This window comes from Lepidothrix coronata, unplaced genomic scaffold (assembly GCF_001604755.1).
Source record: "Lepidothrix coronata isolate B3197 unplaced genomic scaffold, Lepidothrix_coronata-1.0 Scaffold6, whole genome shotgun sequence".
Classification (NCBI taxonomy): domain Eukaryota; kingdom Metazoa; phylum Chordata; class Aves; order Passeriformes; family Pipridae; genus Lepidothrix; species Lepidothrix coronata.
The window spans coordinates 3325654-3342586 of NW_016690186.1; the positions used below are offsets into that span (position 1 = coordinate 3325654).

The 16933-nt window shown below is 36.7% G+C and overlaps 1 protein-coding gene across 4 annotated transcripts in view; it reads right to left on the minus strand.

Annotated features, from left to right (window-relative positions):
* Positions 1–1686: 1686 nt before the first annotated feature.
* Positions 1687–16933, minus strand: part of UBE2V2 (ubiquitin conjugating enzyme E2 V2) — a 34450-nt gene continuing 19203 nt past the window's right edge. For 3 of the 4 annotated variants that reach the window (XM_017831907.1, XM_017831926.1, XM_017831934.1), the window contains exons 2-4: positions 11645–11790; positions 8212–8337; positions 1687–2553 (exon numbers count right to left, since the gene is read on the minus strand). In XM_017831907.1, the coding sequence (XP_017687396.1) occupies positions 2407–2553; positions 8212–8337; positions 11645–11790 (419 nt within the window). In that variant the 3' untranslated portion in view covers positions 1687–2406. The remainder of the gene's footprint in view (positions 2554–8211; positions 8338–11644; positions 11791–16933) is intronic. The other variant, XM_017831916.1, reaches the window with a different exon arrangement.

The following is a 16933-nucleotide window of genomic DNA, read 5'->3' on the forward strand; positions in this document are numbered from 1 at the left end:
ATCATCTTCAGGTAGTGTAAGAGTTTCGAGGATGCTCTCAACTTTATGCAGTAGTTGAAGACATTTTAAAATTTCATAATTAATTACACTTAGACTTGTTCCAAGCGTGAGCAAAATGGAAAACCAACACACCTAAAATCACTGCAGGAATATTTTTATAGTAATCCTTGTATTACATACTCCAGTGTCAGACATCAGGTCAACTCCATCCACGACTGTTTTTTCTTTCTGCAAAATGTATCTGCTTGCAGCTGGATATGCAGATTTTCACCAATACAAATGGTTAGACTGTTACAGGATCAATTTGCACCACACACAACCAAGCCAACAATGAGCCCTTTTTGACGTTCTGCGAATAAGTCAGTCTCTTTAATTATGTTACCAACCATATAATAACCTATGAGTATTTCTCATTCTCTCAGTAGTTTATGTTCCCAAAAATTCACATCTCAGAACTGTACTGTTCCATTATTTTAATTGATTAAATATAGATTAGCAGTGTTAGTGTAAGCAAAAAGATTTAATGGCATCAATATCATTCAAATTAAATCAAGAAAGAAAATGTTGCAATGTATGTCAGCCAAACGGTCACAACTGATATGTTATATAAATACAGACACGAGGTAGCTGGCAGCTCTAAATCCACCAATCCTGGAAATGCCCAATTTGTCTAAAAAGCATAAACAAATATTAAATAAACCTTTCCAAAAAAAAAGGACCACCTAGTTTATTGCTTTTAAAGGTTCACTGTTTACATCAGAAATAGGCAAAGGCTTATCAAAGAAAGTTAGCTGGCTGTTGATGGCTTTTGATTATATCATTTTTTTCAAAAGAACCACGAAATAAAACTCTGGATGCAAATTGATGACTCACTCCCAGTGATACATATTCTCATCAAAATGAACATTGCATTCTCCAAGTTGGGGGGACAGAGAAAGAAGGCATAATATCCAAAAGAACAGCATTAACTACTTGCTTATGAGAAATCAGTAACAGAACTAAAACCAGTGTTCCCACCAGACAGAATACATTGAAAACAACTGCAGGAGAGGCAGAAAGCATTCTAGCTGTGAAAACAGTGGCATCACGGCATATGAATCATGGAATGCACATGAAAATATGATGATCTGTACCACAGGTGTAGTTTTTTTTTAGTAAAGCTTCCTGAAGTTTCTTTCTTGTGTGTTTCAGAAAAGGCAAAAGTGGAACAGACAAGAAGAAAAGGCAAGAAACATAAAAGAGGAAAAGATGCAAGAAAGCAAGACAAAGGACCTAGAACAGACTTCAGCAATGTGGTCTGAAAACTGCTTAGAGGTTAAGGAAGCAGAGTGAAAGTTATGCTCATTTTTCAAAAGAATATGGAGGGGAACTAAAGGGGACATGCGTAGGCAAGGGGTTTTTCCTTGTTTTTATTTTTAGTTTGGTTTGGGTTTTTTTTTGAAATAACATATACACACACACATACACAGAGTGCAAGTTTGTCTAAAGAAGTGATACTACAGATGACAGAACTTACTCCCCTGCAACAAATGGAATTTCTTGACCTCTCAAGCAAACTAAACATACAAAAGTGATAAGGACAAAAGGTGCATGTAACACCAGCAGCAATATTATGTTTGGCTTTCCACTACTTCTGCAAGTTACTGTACATATATTACATCACTATTATAGAAATGGCACAGCCTCAGACACTTTCCACATTTTATTTACATTTTAAGACTAACTTTAATCTCAATCACATATCCATACATTTCCTTTGTTTCACTAAAACTTAAATGCATGGTTTATTAGAACAAAGACTGTAAACAAATATTTGTCATGTCCGATACATGTAACACAGGAGCTGCTTAACAGAAATTAATCCCCCCACTTTATAAATACAGGTATCAAAACAATCCTGAACATACTTTGTGACACTACTAGTAGTCGGCACCCACACCCTTGCAAAATTAAAACAAGATGAGCAACGGTATTCACTGTACCTGCTACCTTAAAACAAATTTAATTGCAGCTCTTTTACTAAGCAAGATGGATAAAGCATGCCATTTATATTTTGCCTTCTCCAGAGATTATTTTCAGTAACATATATTATTCCACAGCAATCTGACACTTTCTGTCATGCTTTCATCTTGTAAAACCTGAATTCCAATTTTAGGCTATTTCAGGCTTATGCTTAAATGACAGTGCCTCGATAAGAGAAAAAAAATAATTGTGCTGCCTTTTTCTCCCATAGTGCCTGAAAACATATTGGGCATACATATATTATATATTCTTACAAATGTCCAGGTCATGTATACCAGCTGAAATTCATTAATGTGTGGGTGTTTGCATTGTGAGATTTAATCAAGACATTAACATGAGTAGAAGGTTGTTGTTTTAAGACAGAAGTTTGAGAATCAGCTAAAATTAATTATTGTAAGTTTGTCCCTCTGGAGGTTGTGGAAGCTTCATATTTTCTTTGGACATCATTAGACGTCTTAGCTCTTGAAGTACAACTTTAATGCTATATGAATTTTGCCATTTTGCTAACACTGGTATGCTCCGTGCATCCACCTGGGAAAAGAAGAAAGAAATCTAAGTTATGATGGAACATATAATCTCTACATAAATAACTGTTGTTGACCTAATTGCTCTTAAGAAACGTTCTAAGCATTCCCTGACACTTTCTCTGTGGCATAAAGTCCCCGTGTTCATACAATATTTTAAGGAAAACAATCACGTACTTACACACAAATACAGATTCTGTAATGAAATCCATGCAGGTGGACCCTTCCATCTGTGCTGCTACTAATATTAGTGAGAAGGAAAGTAGGGAGGGAGGAGGGCATCAGCAACCGGTTCACTGCAAAACTGGAGTTGCTATTTAGTAGAAATTATAGGGGTTTTTTTTCAAATTACCCCCAAAAAAGAAACAAGTAATCACCTTCACTGTGCTAATACAAGCACCTGGGTATTCCTCAGTTCTTTAAAAGAACCTGCCATGCAAGAGTCCGTAAAATACTTTTGTAAAGGTACGTTTCCCTTGGTTTTTCCTCGCTACAACTATTGTTAGTGATTTATTTCACATCGCTACTACATGGTGCTTCTGGCACATCTAGAGTCACTACACATACTAAGAAATGTCTTGAAATACTGAAATAACTGATCCATAATGTTTGGACATTTCTTAGTTCTTTGCATCCTTCTTACAGTAAGTCATCTTATGGAGCCGTGAAGATTACTGTACATCACTTACCAATGTGAATATGAACTGAAAGGAAAGGACATGGGACTTCTCCTATGCGTTTATAAAACCTGTGGGACAATTTACACAATTATATTATAACAGGGAGGTTTCCATAGGAAAGTCAGCAATTGAAAGTCATCCTGGGAATTGTTTTGGCAGCAGGTTAAGTCCCAGCCTCTGCACAGAGGACCTTAACATCACAGAGGGGCCTACAGTCGTGCAATTGCAAAGCAGGCCCATGGGCAGGAATAGGGCTACTGAATTCCACTGGCAGAGTAGCATGGGCAGCCCACATGGCTATAAAAGTAAGGGAAACCACTGTTTTGTGACTTAGACAGCATAAAACATCAAGAAGTTTCTTATTCCATCTTAAGTGCAAGCTGAAAGAAAAAACACTTGTAATCAGAAATAAGAATGTTACTACAGATGTCTTATTTCTAGATTATTCGAAGTGAGGCTATTTTCAGAACACCGGATGAGACTAAACCTTTTTGTAGGAGGAAGCTGGGGCCAAGGTTTAACAATGTGCTGGCCTGGCAGCAATACTAACCCAAGAAACTTCAGCTCTCTCTCACTAGTCACTTTTCATTTAACTGTGCTACTTCCTATCAGCTCAGGTGAACCATTCAATGTACAAGGAGCTACCTTCTGAACTGAACTGACGGAACCAATCCAGTTTAAAAAAACCACCTTGGAAAGAAGTCCCTAAGTAGTCCCTAAGTTGATCTTGTTCACAGCTCAGTACTAAAAAGCATTTATTTTCACACAAATCATGTTCTGCTCAGAATCTGGAACCCCTTACAGTTAGTAGAGTTGCCTAAGACAGCATATCATCAAACTAGAGTATGAAAGGCAGACAGATTACTTAATAATTATTGCAAACATTTAATAAATTAGGAAGAAAAACAGCATCAAAAGAAAAGCACTATTTTGGAGAAGCATCATGCCATTTTAAAATACACAGGTGTATGAGCTAATACAGAAAGGTTTTGAAAGTTAACACTAGTGAAACCATCACTGTCATTCCTGTACTATTACTACTTTTTTAAAGGAGTATTTGGTTTAGTGTGGTAGATAAGAGTCAAAATGGCTGGAAAGGTAGTTGTTCTGGGACTACAGAAATGAACATCAATCTTCAGTCTGGTCATTCTGTTTTAACACCATCTTCCTTCTCCTTGATTCTCTTCAACTTTGCCTTTGTAGGCTCCCTCAAATCTGTATATCTGCCTCAATTACTGCACATAGCAGTCAGTCACTACTGCTATTCAATCAATACAATACTACATAGACTGGAACATGAGAGCTGACCACTTATAAGTTCCTCCTGCTTTTCTTTCTTGACTGGGAATTTGTAACAACAAAGTCACAGACTGCAAATTCTGGTTTAACATTGTTATGGTTGTTTTCTGACTAAAGACTGCTGCAACATGACATTTTCGTTGCTATTTATCTCAAGTCTCTTTTCTGCAAGTCACCAACTTCTCTTATAACATCTTGCAGCAGTGAAGATTTTGGCTCAGGTTCTGTTTTCTCTGTTGCAGATTTGATTTCCAAGCTGATTCACAATAAACTCACTTTATGAAGAACAATGATAAGACATTTAAAAGAGTGACACAAACTGTGTTCAAATTGCACAAAAGCATTAGGTAATATTCAAATACATGCCCTGGGACACAGTGGGAGACATTTCAAAGTTACATAAAAGCTGATAAAGCTGCAAACTGCAATCTGAAGACTACTTTATTCTGGGGGTAGACCACTGTGAAACCTTAAACAATAGCAGGAGAAGCAATATGTATAATGCATCATTCTTTTCTAAACAGTTGAAAATAAAACAAACTATTTTACACAATGATGCAAAGTATTCAGTGTTTATAATGTTCCAAATAACTTCAACAAGTAGCAAATGGTACCAAATGTCTACAATAAATATACTCAAAGCATTAACTGGACAGCAGCTTACAGAGTTGTAGCTGACAGTGTCCCAAGTGATTTTAAAGGAAACAAGTACTTCCAGCTGTAAATGGTATCTAAATGAACAGAAGTGATTGCAAGTCCTGCAAGACAGACTGCTGAAGAGCGCTCTCAAAGATGGAAAAATCGGGCAACCTCAAAAGACAAAGGAAAATAAACAGCACATCAGAATGCAATCTGTCTTTTATCAGTATGGGATACATAAGTCTCCAAGAGAAAAGACCCTACAGCATTACGAATGATAACTTAGTTTTACAACAGTAATGCCATTAATACATAAAGGCATTTTGTCCAGCTCTACACAAGTACTTGGATTAGCTTTTCTGACCTTAGTAATATAATTCTGAATACAAATGCAGCAGCTCCATAAGCAAACTGAAAAGAAAACCACAAAAAACTTGCAGATAAGAAAGATAATTTAACAGGGTGCCTTAGAACACCTATGTTAAGTCTTTTGAGATAAAATACTCCTGAACTAGTCCTCTCCTTTCCTGTACTAAATTTATCAAACAGATAAATTTCTGCTGACAGAAAAGTTACAAGCAAAACTCCTCTCTCAGAGAATAATCAATCAAAAAGTCAATAAAGTTGGACCTGTCAGTATTAATAAATTCATTACGCACACATACTTTTCATGCAAAGTGTAAAAGGGATTTGTAAGTCAAGAAAGTTGAGAACCATTGCCAACAAGGCAGTATGAGACTACTTTCCTTAGAGCCCCAGTGACTAGCACTTATCCACCTTTCCCCTCCACCACTAACACTCTAACTCAACAGAAATTATCACCCTCTAAACTCACAGGGGGTCCCTACTTTTCCTCAGGTGTTAATTGGCACACATCTCCTGTAAAGCCTACCTTAACAACATTACAAATGTTTTGAGCATGATCTGCTAAGACACAAAATTACAGCTGCCATTTCTCTCAGGTCTCTTTTCTGCAAGTCACCAACTTCTTCGTGGCACCTATAAGCAATGTGATCAAAAGCTGGCCACATGTCAAAAACCAGGGTGCATGCAGAAGCACGGATAGTAGAACATGTCTGAAGATGAAAGCCTGCCATTCATTCAAAGAATGCAGCAAACGACTTGTGATCTAATAAATGAAAGATGACCAGAAAGTGGGAGAACAGTTTGAAAGAAACAAGAAGAAACTATCAGGAAGCAGCAACATGAACTGTTCCAGGATGCTGAACCCCGTTTACCTCACAGTTTCTCTAATGAACACAAAGGCAAAATAAGATAAAATGCAAGACACTGGGACAATTGGCACATTAAGGATTAGGTAATATATGTGTTTTAGATTCATTACTTATGAAAACTTTTCATTAAAAATATTATTTAGTCCTATTTAAATTCATTTTTTTAAAAAAAGTTATGCATTTGCATAGCAAATCCTTCATATGATACACAAGTTTATAGAACTGTTGAGGGAAAAATGAATGGAGGTTTTGTATAAGGTTTGAACTTATTAAAATCAAATTTTCCTGTAGCAATGACTCAATTTTTACAGTGCTTTCACAATGACCAGGTGGATCTCCTGTCACAGTATTCACCCTCAGCAAGCTGAGGAGTGTAGACTTCTCCAAACAAAAGCTCAAGTCAACTGGCTCGGTAAACATGAGCCTTCAGGCTCTACAAGTCTGAGATCCTGCTTCCAAAAACCAACACCTACACTCTGAGGCAGGCAGAGATGAAGAAAGAAGGGCATGCTTCTCTACCAATTCAGAGTAATCCATGTTACTAGGAAGAAGTACAAAACCCACATATTCTAAACACACCAAAAGCTCTGCTGCATTCCAAACTGGCAGTTTCTGCTAATGACAACGCAATAAATACATAAACTTAGGTAACAAGCCACAGCTGTGATGAAAGGCATCCATTGACAGATAGCAATTTTGATAAGATCTTCAGGTAGAGTAACATTGTTGGCTACATAAAAGTATTTTCAAAGTAATTTTAGATTATTTCTGAAGTGTTAGTGCACTGGCTTTGGATGACCAACCAGAACACTACCATAGCTCAAAAGAACCCTTGAGAACCTCTCCCTCCACTACAGTAATTTAGAAACTTAAAGTTTCACATTTCAGTACTATTAATTACAGCAATCAAAGTCCACCTTTCTTTTAGATTTTGCAAATTATTTAAAATCCAAAGATGGTCTTTGACTCATCTCTAATGTAACCTTAACCCAGTTACTTTGCATCCACTAAAGACAAATGTACACACAGACAACTGTGATATATTATTGCATTTCCTGCTGATATATGTACATACCACTGTAAAGGCAAGACAGCTCACATCTCCTTTCACTGAGCAATGGGGTACCTCAGGCTTACTCACAGGATTAAAGTACTTAGTGAATAGCTGAGTAACAAACTTATTTGAGCTGCTGCCATTGCTCATGTACATGAACTCCTCCCATCCTAAGTGCAGGATCAGTGCAACTAACTTATTGCAAACTGATCTTTAAAATGAAAGTGATTTCCATCTATACCAAAAGATCTTAAGATGGAAGCTCAGAATCACCTTGGATCTGAATAAAGTCAGTATAAAGAAAACAAGTATATAAATACACCAGTTCATTAAAGGTGAGTTAATACATCGGGATTGAGTCTCATCAGAAACAACTTCCATTTTTAATTAATGGAAAAATCTGAAAAAGTTTGTAATATGCCTGTTATAAATCCCCTTTTGTAAGAGTATTACAAGGGAAACATCTACACATAGCTTAAACACTAATCATTTTCCCATTCAAAACTAAAACTTTCATCTTCATTTAAAAGAAAAAACTGTCTCAGTACTATAAATAATGCTTGTCTCATTGACAAGCCACTAAGAGCCACAAAGATTTGAAGTAGTAGGCCACAAAAATTCAATTTAAAACAGTACTTATAATATAAAAATTAAATATGAAAACTCTGTCCAACATGCATATTCCTCACCTGAGTTTTTCAAAGAAATACTTTATAATATAAATTAAGAACATGGTTGATCTTACCATTTCAACTTACCATTCCATTGGAATTATTTATTCCATTCATATTAATTTTAGTTACAAATCTAACTGTAGGAGGTGCTTCTGGATATTTAGGTCCACACTCTACTTTCAGACTGTATATTCTGTTTTCATAGTTTGTCTAGAAGGCAAAAAAACAGACTAATGCACTTTACTGAACGCTAAATATTTCTGATTTTTTAAAAAGCAGAGTAAAGGCGAGAAGAATAAAGCTCAAGAAATATGAAATAAATATAAATTTGTTAATACTGTGTACAAACTGAAGGTCTTGGATTACTGACTGAAGGTCTTGGATTACTGACTGATACTCCACTGTTTTGGTTATATTGATTACTTCAGGATTATGTGTAAATTATACTACCTATTGACTATTCCATACACAAGTTTTAACACAGTACAATTCTTTCTTTAAATCACATTTGCTCTCATCCTTTCTACCCACCTGCATTCTCAAAACAACACTGGAATAGTACAGGGCTGAGAGAAATCAATAATCTTTAGGAAAACTACCACTTTCTCCTGTAATGAAATATCTAACACTGCAAAAAAACTGGAAATGGAGAAAGATGGATAACTCAAGTTAAGATATAACCAAGAACAAGATAAAAAAAGGATCTGCAAAAGAAACATATTCTGCAAGTAATTAACACTATGGAAAATATATAAGATGCTTAGTTTACTGGAGGATTTATGAACTTTGGACAATAAAGTGACTGCTAGCTTGCAGATGTCATTCCCAAGTGACTAGAGAGCAGATAATTCTAAATGCAAGTATATTTTGAGAAAGTCACATTTTTAAAATTAGGTATGGTTCTGTCTTTTTTAATCTTTTCAAGTAGACCATGCCAAGGATCAGTGGCTTTGCTGGTCACTGATGCACACACCTCTGTGCTCTAAAAGGAAGATAAAGCCACTTTCTACACCTGTCTTTCTACTGGCACAACAGATACAGCCAACGTGAACCAAAAGCAGTAACATGCCTCTGAACTTTCCAAAAGCATCATCTTTAAGCTGTTCTGCATCAGCCAGCCATCACTCCAAGCAGAAGTATCAACCACGAAGCCAAGTTACCAAACAACAGTCCACTCTGTGGTCAATTAAAAGGCAGAATGGAAATAGGACTACTAAAGCACCCTAACTAAAGCACCCCAACTGTGTACCATAATTCTGAGAAGGCATAGAAACTGAGCAGCAAGTGGGTCAGAAAGAAACAAGGCAATACAAAAGGTTTTCTATGATTCTTTCCCATTACTGTGAGGGTGGTGAGACACTGGAACAGGTTACCCAGGGAGGTTGTGGATGTCTCAACCCTGGCAGTGTTCAAGGCCAGGCTGGATAAGGCCTTGGCAGGACTCGGGGGGGCAGAGGGGGCGCTGGGACTAGATGATCTTTAAGGTCCCTTCCAACCCTTAACATTCTCATTTTATGATTAAAAGCTAAAGGCCCAATACAAGTCATCTTGTCCTGCTACAAGTAACATAGCTGGTAGCACAGCAAGAAAATATTAACAAAAATTCTCATTATTCACTCAGCTAAAACAATTTACTTTCTCATAGAGGGATAGTGGAAACAGGCCAAAATGTACATATACTGCTCAAAACTCTGAAAAATTCCAAGAACAGCACTCATTCTCATGCCCTTATTCATATCCAGGTGGTTTCTCAATTTTGCTGAGTTTATCAAGTCATTGTTTTACTGCGAGTCAAGTATCCCTTGCCAGCTTCCCAAAAAGCCTAAAGCCCCATTTTCTGGGGGTCAGAAAAATGTTTCCTTCAATCCAAAACAAATCTTACCCTCCTCCATCCATGCCGGTCACCTTTCAAATGAAGCAAGAAAAAAACCCTGATAAGCAATTTTTGCACAGCTCTAGAGAAGCCACCTATGAGAAGTTCATGCTGTGGACAGTATTAATTACTTTCTCTGTGTTTTGCCTTACTGCACCATCTATATAACTCAGCCAATTCAAAAACCCACCTATCTTTTACAAACGCTGAAAGCGGATATGCAATTCCTCTCAAGATGCCACCACTGGCTCGGGAACTGGTGGCTTCCACTTTCTACAATCACTGCGTACTGCCAGTCATTCTATCAGCAAGATTGCAAGTCCCTGATATGGCACAAGATATTATCTGCATGCATTCTTTCTCATAAAAAAAATAAAATGACAGAAATACAAATTGACCAGAATTAACAGCGCATACCAGGCTCGGCTGAGTTCATTATTTTTTTAAAACAAATGGGATCCTATATAATAATCACTCCCTTCAAAGATATGGAGTAGTCTACCTTAGGTCGAATAAGAAACCAGTCATAGGCAGTTCTGGAGGCTTTTTGGAGAGGGAGACACTACTTCAGCTAGCTCAAATGTGAGAGTTCTTATCCAAATCCATAACACTACAAAGTTTCTTCAAAATCTACTCAAACACTGATTCCACAGAAGTTAGCATTCAAAGCATACAATCATTATGCTTATATTTTAAATTTGTCCTCTCCCAAATGCACTCAAATCTTAGGAGCTCACAAGAATTATTCAAGTGTTCATTACAGTCTGCTGCAAGTTGGAACTGACTTCCAAAAGGAGCTTGAATTACACTGAATCTAACTCTGGAACTCTGTTACTCAGCAAGGCACTGTCTTCACTGAGGCCAAGTTCTGATCCTGGTTCTTGTCCTGGACAGTTGTTTCAACAAGCATCCACAGATAGTAACGTCGTGCTAGCAGTGAAAGACATATGCTACTTAGTCATTTAAAAGTCTCATTTACACATTGAACTTTTGTGTCATATTGTAACTCATGAGAAAGTGCGCACATAAGTAACGGTGTCTCCACTTGCATCTCATGAGGTAGATACTCAGATACAAGAGATGATTACTTCTCTTGCAGGTTTTATCAATCTAAATGACATTCTACAGAACTTCAAAGGTCAGAAGGATTTGAGCTTTGTGCATATACTTTAACTATCAGAAATAATTAAAAGCCATTTAGTCTTTAGGCATGATTCAACTGAAACACTGACACTGCTATACTGAAAGACTATTTGATAAAACTTGTAAAAGTTGAAAATATATTGCCAGTTTACTTCAAAATTGAAACTACCAGGCACATATGACAAACTGTGGAAAGACAGCTATCTGTTTATTGTATTATTGCTGTACACTTCTGTGCAGTAATAGTGGAAATACAGAATGAATATATTCCTAACAGTAAAATAAGTCTCAAATCACAAGTGGCTTTTACAGCCAGCTGCAGAAACAGGGAAGGCTAGACTGAAAACACTAACATGCCTGAAAGTGAAGAATTCTAACAGGAATATATAGCATTTCTACCATTTCATACATTGAATTTCAACTAAATCCTTTATGGTGTAGAAAAGTAACATTTTTTTGCATTTTGTATTGCCTATAAACTTATTAATTCATCACACTTACCCTTGGTGGCCCAATAATCATTCCTGTCCATCTGGTGAGTGTCATATCTTCATCATCTTCAAGGCCCCAGCTTACTGTACCATCACCTACTCCCTTCTGCCCTTCTTCAAGTTCTTCCAACAAGCGAAAATTACGAGGTACTTTAACTGGAGAAAAGGGGAAAATGTAATTCTCCTCACATTAAGGAAAAAGGAAACAATTTCATTGCTTTTATATATTACACACTGGCAACTGCTGAATATACTTTCAAAGTCAAACAAATACTGCCTGCATGAGTTCATTTAGCACTCAGATTGCTTTGAAGCAACTAACTGCTTCACTGGTAGTTACTACCAATATAAGCCATAAAAGAGAAAATAAGAGAGCTTTCTTTAGTTTGAGATGGCTTAATTCAGATCTTCTTTCCCAAGCACAGTACCATTTAGAAACAGTACATTTCAAAATCAATTCTCTGTCAAGTTCTAATCAACTAGAATCCACATAAAATTGATATGGCAATTCTACTCAAAAAATAATTACAGAATGCGACATTTAACACAGATTATCTTAATAAATGTAAACTGTAAGAGAAAGATTGAAACATTTTCACTGGAGCTATTTTTTAAAAACCCAACAAAACACTCTAATATCTGCAAACAAGCTGAAAATCAAGCCTTTTTTAATCTAGTGATTAATATTGTCACTTACCAGAGGAAAAAAAATAAGCACAGAAACATTGATTAAGTTGTTAGAGAGAGATAATGACACATTCACAAAAGAATATGAAGATGTACTGCCTTAAAAGAGAGAAAACTAATATACTCACCAAACTATAGTTACTGGATTTTTATTATTATACATGAAAACAGGCAGATACTAATCTGTGTTAAACAACTGGATGCTTAATTGCTTTACATCACAGAAGCTAAAACGGTACTTCAGCACTGATGTAGGGAAAAAAGCTAATTAACACTTGTGCATGCAATCATGGAATGCTTTCACTTTCAAATAAAATACGCACAATGAGGTAGTAGCCATATTATAATACTATAAGACTTCCATTTTCTCATAGTTGCTTATAGCTCTGTAATCTTTCTTACAGCTACTTACAGCTGAAGTTCTTTCCATGATTTTTACTAGAGATCTTTTCTAGTACTGGAAGAATCCAGGTGCTCTATAAAACTAAAACTTAAGCCTGGGCACACGCAATGTTGTTAGCAAGTCTAAAAAAGATGGAGGTCAAAGAAAACTGTTTTTCATATCCATTATTCAGTCACTGGGATTTCAGGTTCTACATTACCTAGTCTCTATTCCAAGTAGTCTCTATGAAAAAAAACTAAGAGCAAGAGTATACATTATTTAGTCAATATGCAGTATATGGACCAGGACAAATACACATACCTTTCAGCAACTATTCAAATAGCTTATCTTGCTTAACTATGATTTCTCTTCTATTATGTTTAAAACTTTTTTTTTTTTTTAATGTAACACAGACTAGGGAGATGCTCCTAAAAATTTCAGAAACTATTGTCTCCAAGTTCTCCAAATTCCCATCAGAAAGCATTATGAGTATATTGTCAGGACAGTGCAAGGAAATTAAGTCATTCATGTATGGCCTCACCTTCCTGCTTTGGTATTGCCACTCACTTGAGCCCATAATGAGCTACTTCTGCTTGCTAACTGAGCAGAAAATTATACATTGTGGTTAGTTTTCTAACAGCTTAACAAATCAGCCCAGCTCATGGAGAGATCTGTCAAGTACTAGCATTAAAGTGCAGTCATGGCAGCAAAAACTCAGACAACATCAATGTAAAAATATATAGAAGCTTATTTTTACAGATAACAGCTCACGTTCTACTACCTGCAAGCACTAGCACAGTACATCAAGGAGCAGATCACTTCTCAATACTTTGACACAGATCCTTTTAAAAAGCTTCATTTAAATTCATTTGCCCATTCCTCTGGTCCCATCCTGACTTCTGATTAACGTTATGTCTGTACACTTACGTATCTAATTCAGATTAGAGATGAGAACTGAGAATCATCCTTCTATCACACTATAAAGCACAAAGTTTTTACTTCTGCTCCAGATTCATACATTCTCTAGAGTTGAGTCTGCCAGCATGATAAAATTCTACTAAACTTCTTGTTTTGCATCACATGACTGAACAGCTCCTGATTGGTATGTGGAGCCTCAAAAAACACCCACAACAACCCCTGCCCCCAAACCCCATGTACTTTAGCATCCAATCATTACCTTAAACTTCTCCAGTGGCTGCTCAGACTGCAGAACTTCTGATTTACAGATTAGCTCTTTAAAAACCACATAAAAGATGGTACCAAACAATTTCTTTCTGATCACCTGTTATCACCTTTCAGTACAGCTGAGAGGACCCAACTGCTCATTGCCTGGAGGTTCCATGCCTTCTCCCAGAACTCTGTTGTTCTTCCTCTATTAGCCAAATTGTCACACTAATTTAGCAAAAAGCTCTTTTTCCTTCAGGCAAAAATCAAATCCAACCAGTTAATCAGTGGAATTGACTCAGGAAGAAAGATCAACAAATACCAGAGCTGACTGCTGTGTCTCCTCAGTGCCATCCTTTGCAACACCATGGTTGTGGGGATGAAGAAGCTTTTTGTGACAAAAAGCCACTGGACTGAGTCAGTTGTTCCATAAAATTGTACTCAACATACCAGACTGTAGGAGATGACACAAGAAAATAAGAACCCCTTATGGTTAACTGACCTGTGTTAATCACATTTTTTCCACTACACTATCTGTGCTCACTAGTTCCCCTAATTGCCCAAGGGGAGAAGGGAAGGACTTGAGAAATCTCCAGAGCATCTCCAGAAAATAATTTAGATCTAACTGAAAAGAGACAAACATCTTAGAGCAAGTGCCAGGCTCCTCAAACTAACATTCTAATCAGTGCTTAAACTAGGTAGTAAAACACTGTTCTGAAGTTAAAAATAAGAGAAAAACCATCTAGTGTTAAAAAAATACACCAAAAAAAGCCCCATCAACAATAACAAAACATATCACCCTAATGAGATTCCAACTCACTAAAAAACTCCCAGAAAAAAGAATCTTAGTTCTCGACTATAACTGGACCAAAGATATGTTCAAAAAGGTTCTCTTTCAGAAAGTTAGAGTCCTACAACATTTGAGTCAATGGTCCATACACAACTTGCAGTTTTGTCTCTAATCCAGCACTGCTTCTAGCACAGCTATTTGCAATGACAGACTAAAGCTCTCCATGTGAAAATACAGACGGGCTCATCCAGATGAGGAAACAAAAAAAAGCAACACGCCCCTAGCCTTCCTTCCCTTTATCTGCAAAGCTCACCTCACTGTGGATTTTACTGACAAATAACCCCCTGACTCACCTGCCCCCAAATTGTCTCAGGAACTGTCAAACAACTTTTACCAAATTTTCACAAACAGTTGAAGTAAACATATTTCACTTACACAAACAAAACAAACAACATTCACTCACGCTTACCTATACCAATGGTTTTTAATTTAAACATTTAATCATGAAACTGGACTATAGAAACTGGCACCCATTAGAACTCCACGAAATTATCAGTTAATTTAATATTTTGGACCAGTAAGAACAGAATAAAAGCAATAAAGGTAAATAAAGACCTTAATTTAAGCATGAGGGCCTATTTTCATACATATGGAGCTAGTTCAGACATTACATTGTAAACTACCAAATTAATAGAAGCAGGAAATACATTATCACAAAGCACAAGTCAGAAAAGAAGTTCGAGCTCTGCTTTTATCCAGAATCTGTATAACCGGGGGAAAAAAAAAATCAGGACAAAAAAAAAAAGGAATCTTTAGTACCCATTAGCAGGACCAAAAACTTTCACTGGAGCAATAAAGGTGAATTGCCTGAACGAACCTGTTCTTGCTAGTATGTCAGGCCACAGTTCCACAGTTGGTAATGTCACATCACCCATTAGTACAGAGACTTAATCAGCATCAAGACAGAACACACAATCGCACTTATGTCAAATCTGACAGAACACACTGGATATAGTAATCACATTTTTAAACAATTCACATGGACACACTCCTTCAAATACAGTTGAGAGTCCGAGCTCCCCACACATCAAATGATTCCTTGCTGTGTAACAGGCAGGAGTGGGATAACCTACACTCTTCTCCCAGCAGCTTATAAAAGGGAACAATAACCCTCATTATTCATAGACTGGGTCACAGCCTAAAGTGCGAGGTCTTCTGTTACAACCAAATCTATTTTTTTAGAATAACTGCCTATTACAATAGCCATACCAACATTCAGTTTATCTTAAAATCTCCCTTAGCTCTTGTCTTCAATCACTCCTGAAAATTACATCAGTACCAGGACTCTTTTACCATAGTTAAATCAGCATACTCCATACTACCAACACTCCCCAAGACAGCTATAAAAACAAATCTTAATACAGATGCAAGAGCAAGCTATATCAGGAAATTATATGTTAACACAGCTAGGATACTGTCAGGGATGTTATTCGTCCTGATTGAGATAGCTATGTCAGGAAAAGACTGTAGTGTGAACAGTGTTGAATATGAGTTAGCTCTTGCCCACTGTCTTCCAGCTAACAGAAACTGAAAATGTATAACTAGCTTGGTAACAAAGAGAAAAACTCTCAAACCCCATTTATCAGCTTCAGGCTGGCAAAAAGTATTTCTTAAGGGTAGGGAAACGGGGGAAGGATGTCAGCCTTGCAAATCCTAAGCCATAATATTTTATCTCCTGGGGCAGGGGGAGGAAGAAAAAAATCACAAAGAGAAACAGAGAGAATAACAGGTTCCTTTCAGTCTCTGAACAATTCATCTTGCTCTGGACAAAACAAAGCAAGAAAATGAAATATTGTACTAACAACACCACCACACCGCACACCTACAAAAAGAATATAAAACCAAAGCCTTAAACAGGTCCTGAAATGAGCAATACACAAAGAGAGGAAAGAGGGCCCGGGCATGTAACATACGAACATATTCTATTATGGCTGCAAAAGATATTTCTGTGAAAATAAATTTTTGAAAGACATCCTTCTCTAGGAAAAAAAAAAAAAAACACCTTTATAAAAAACTTGATCTATATTTTTATTTCATCAGTTACATCACATACTCTTTTGCCTAGTAAAGTGTTCTGTGAATACACTAAAAAAAGCTTCTTACTATCAGGAACGTCCTATCAAGAAGTAGTACCAGGTGTACTGTAATGACATTGCAATTTATCTGAGGTTGATCACAGTAATCAGACTCCAAAACCCTGAAATATTTCTAGTAAC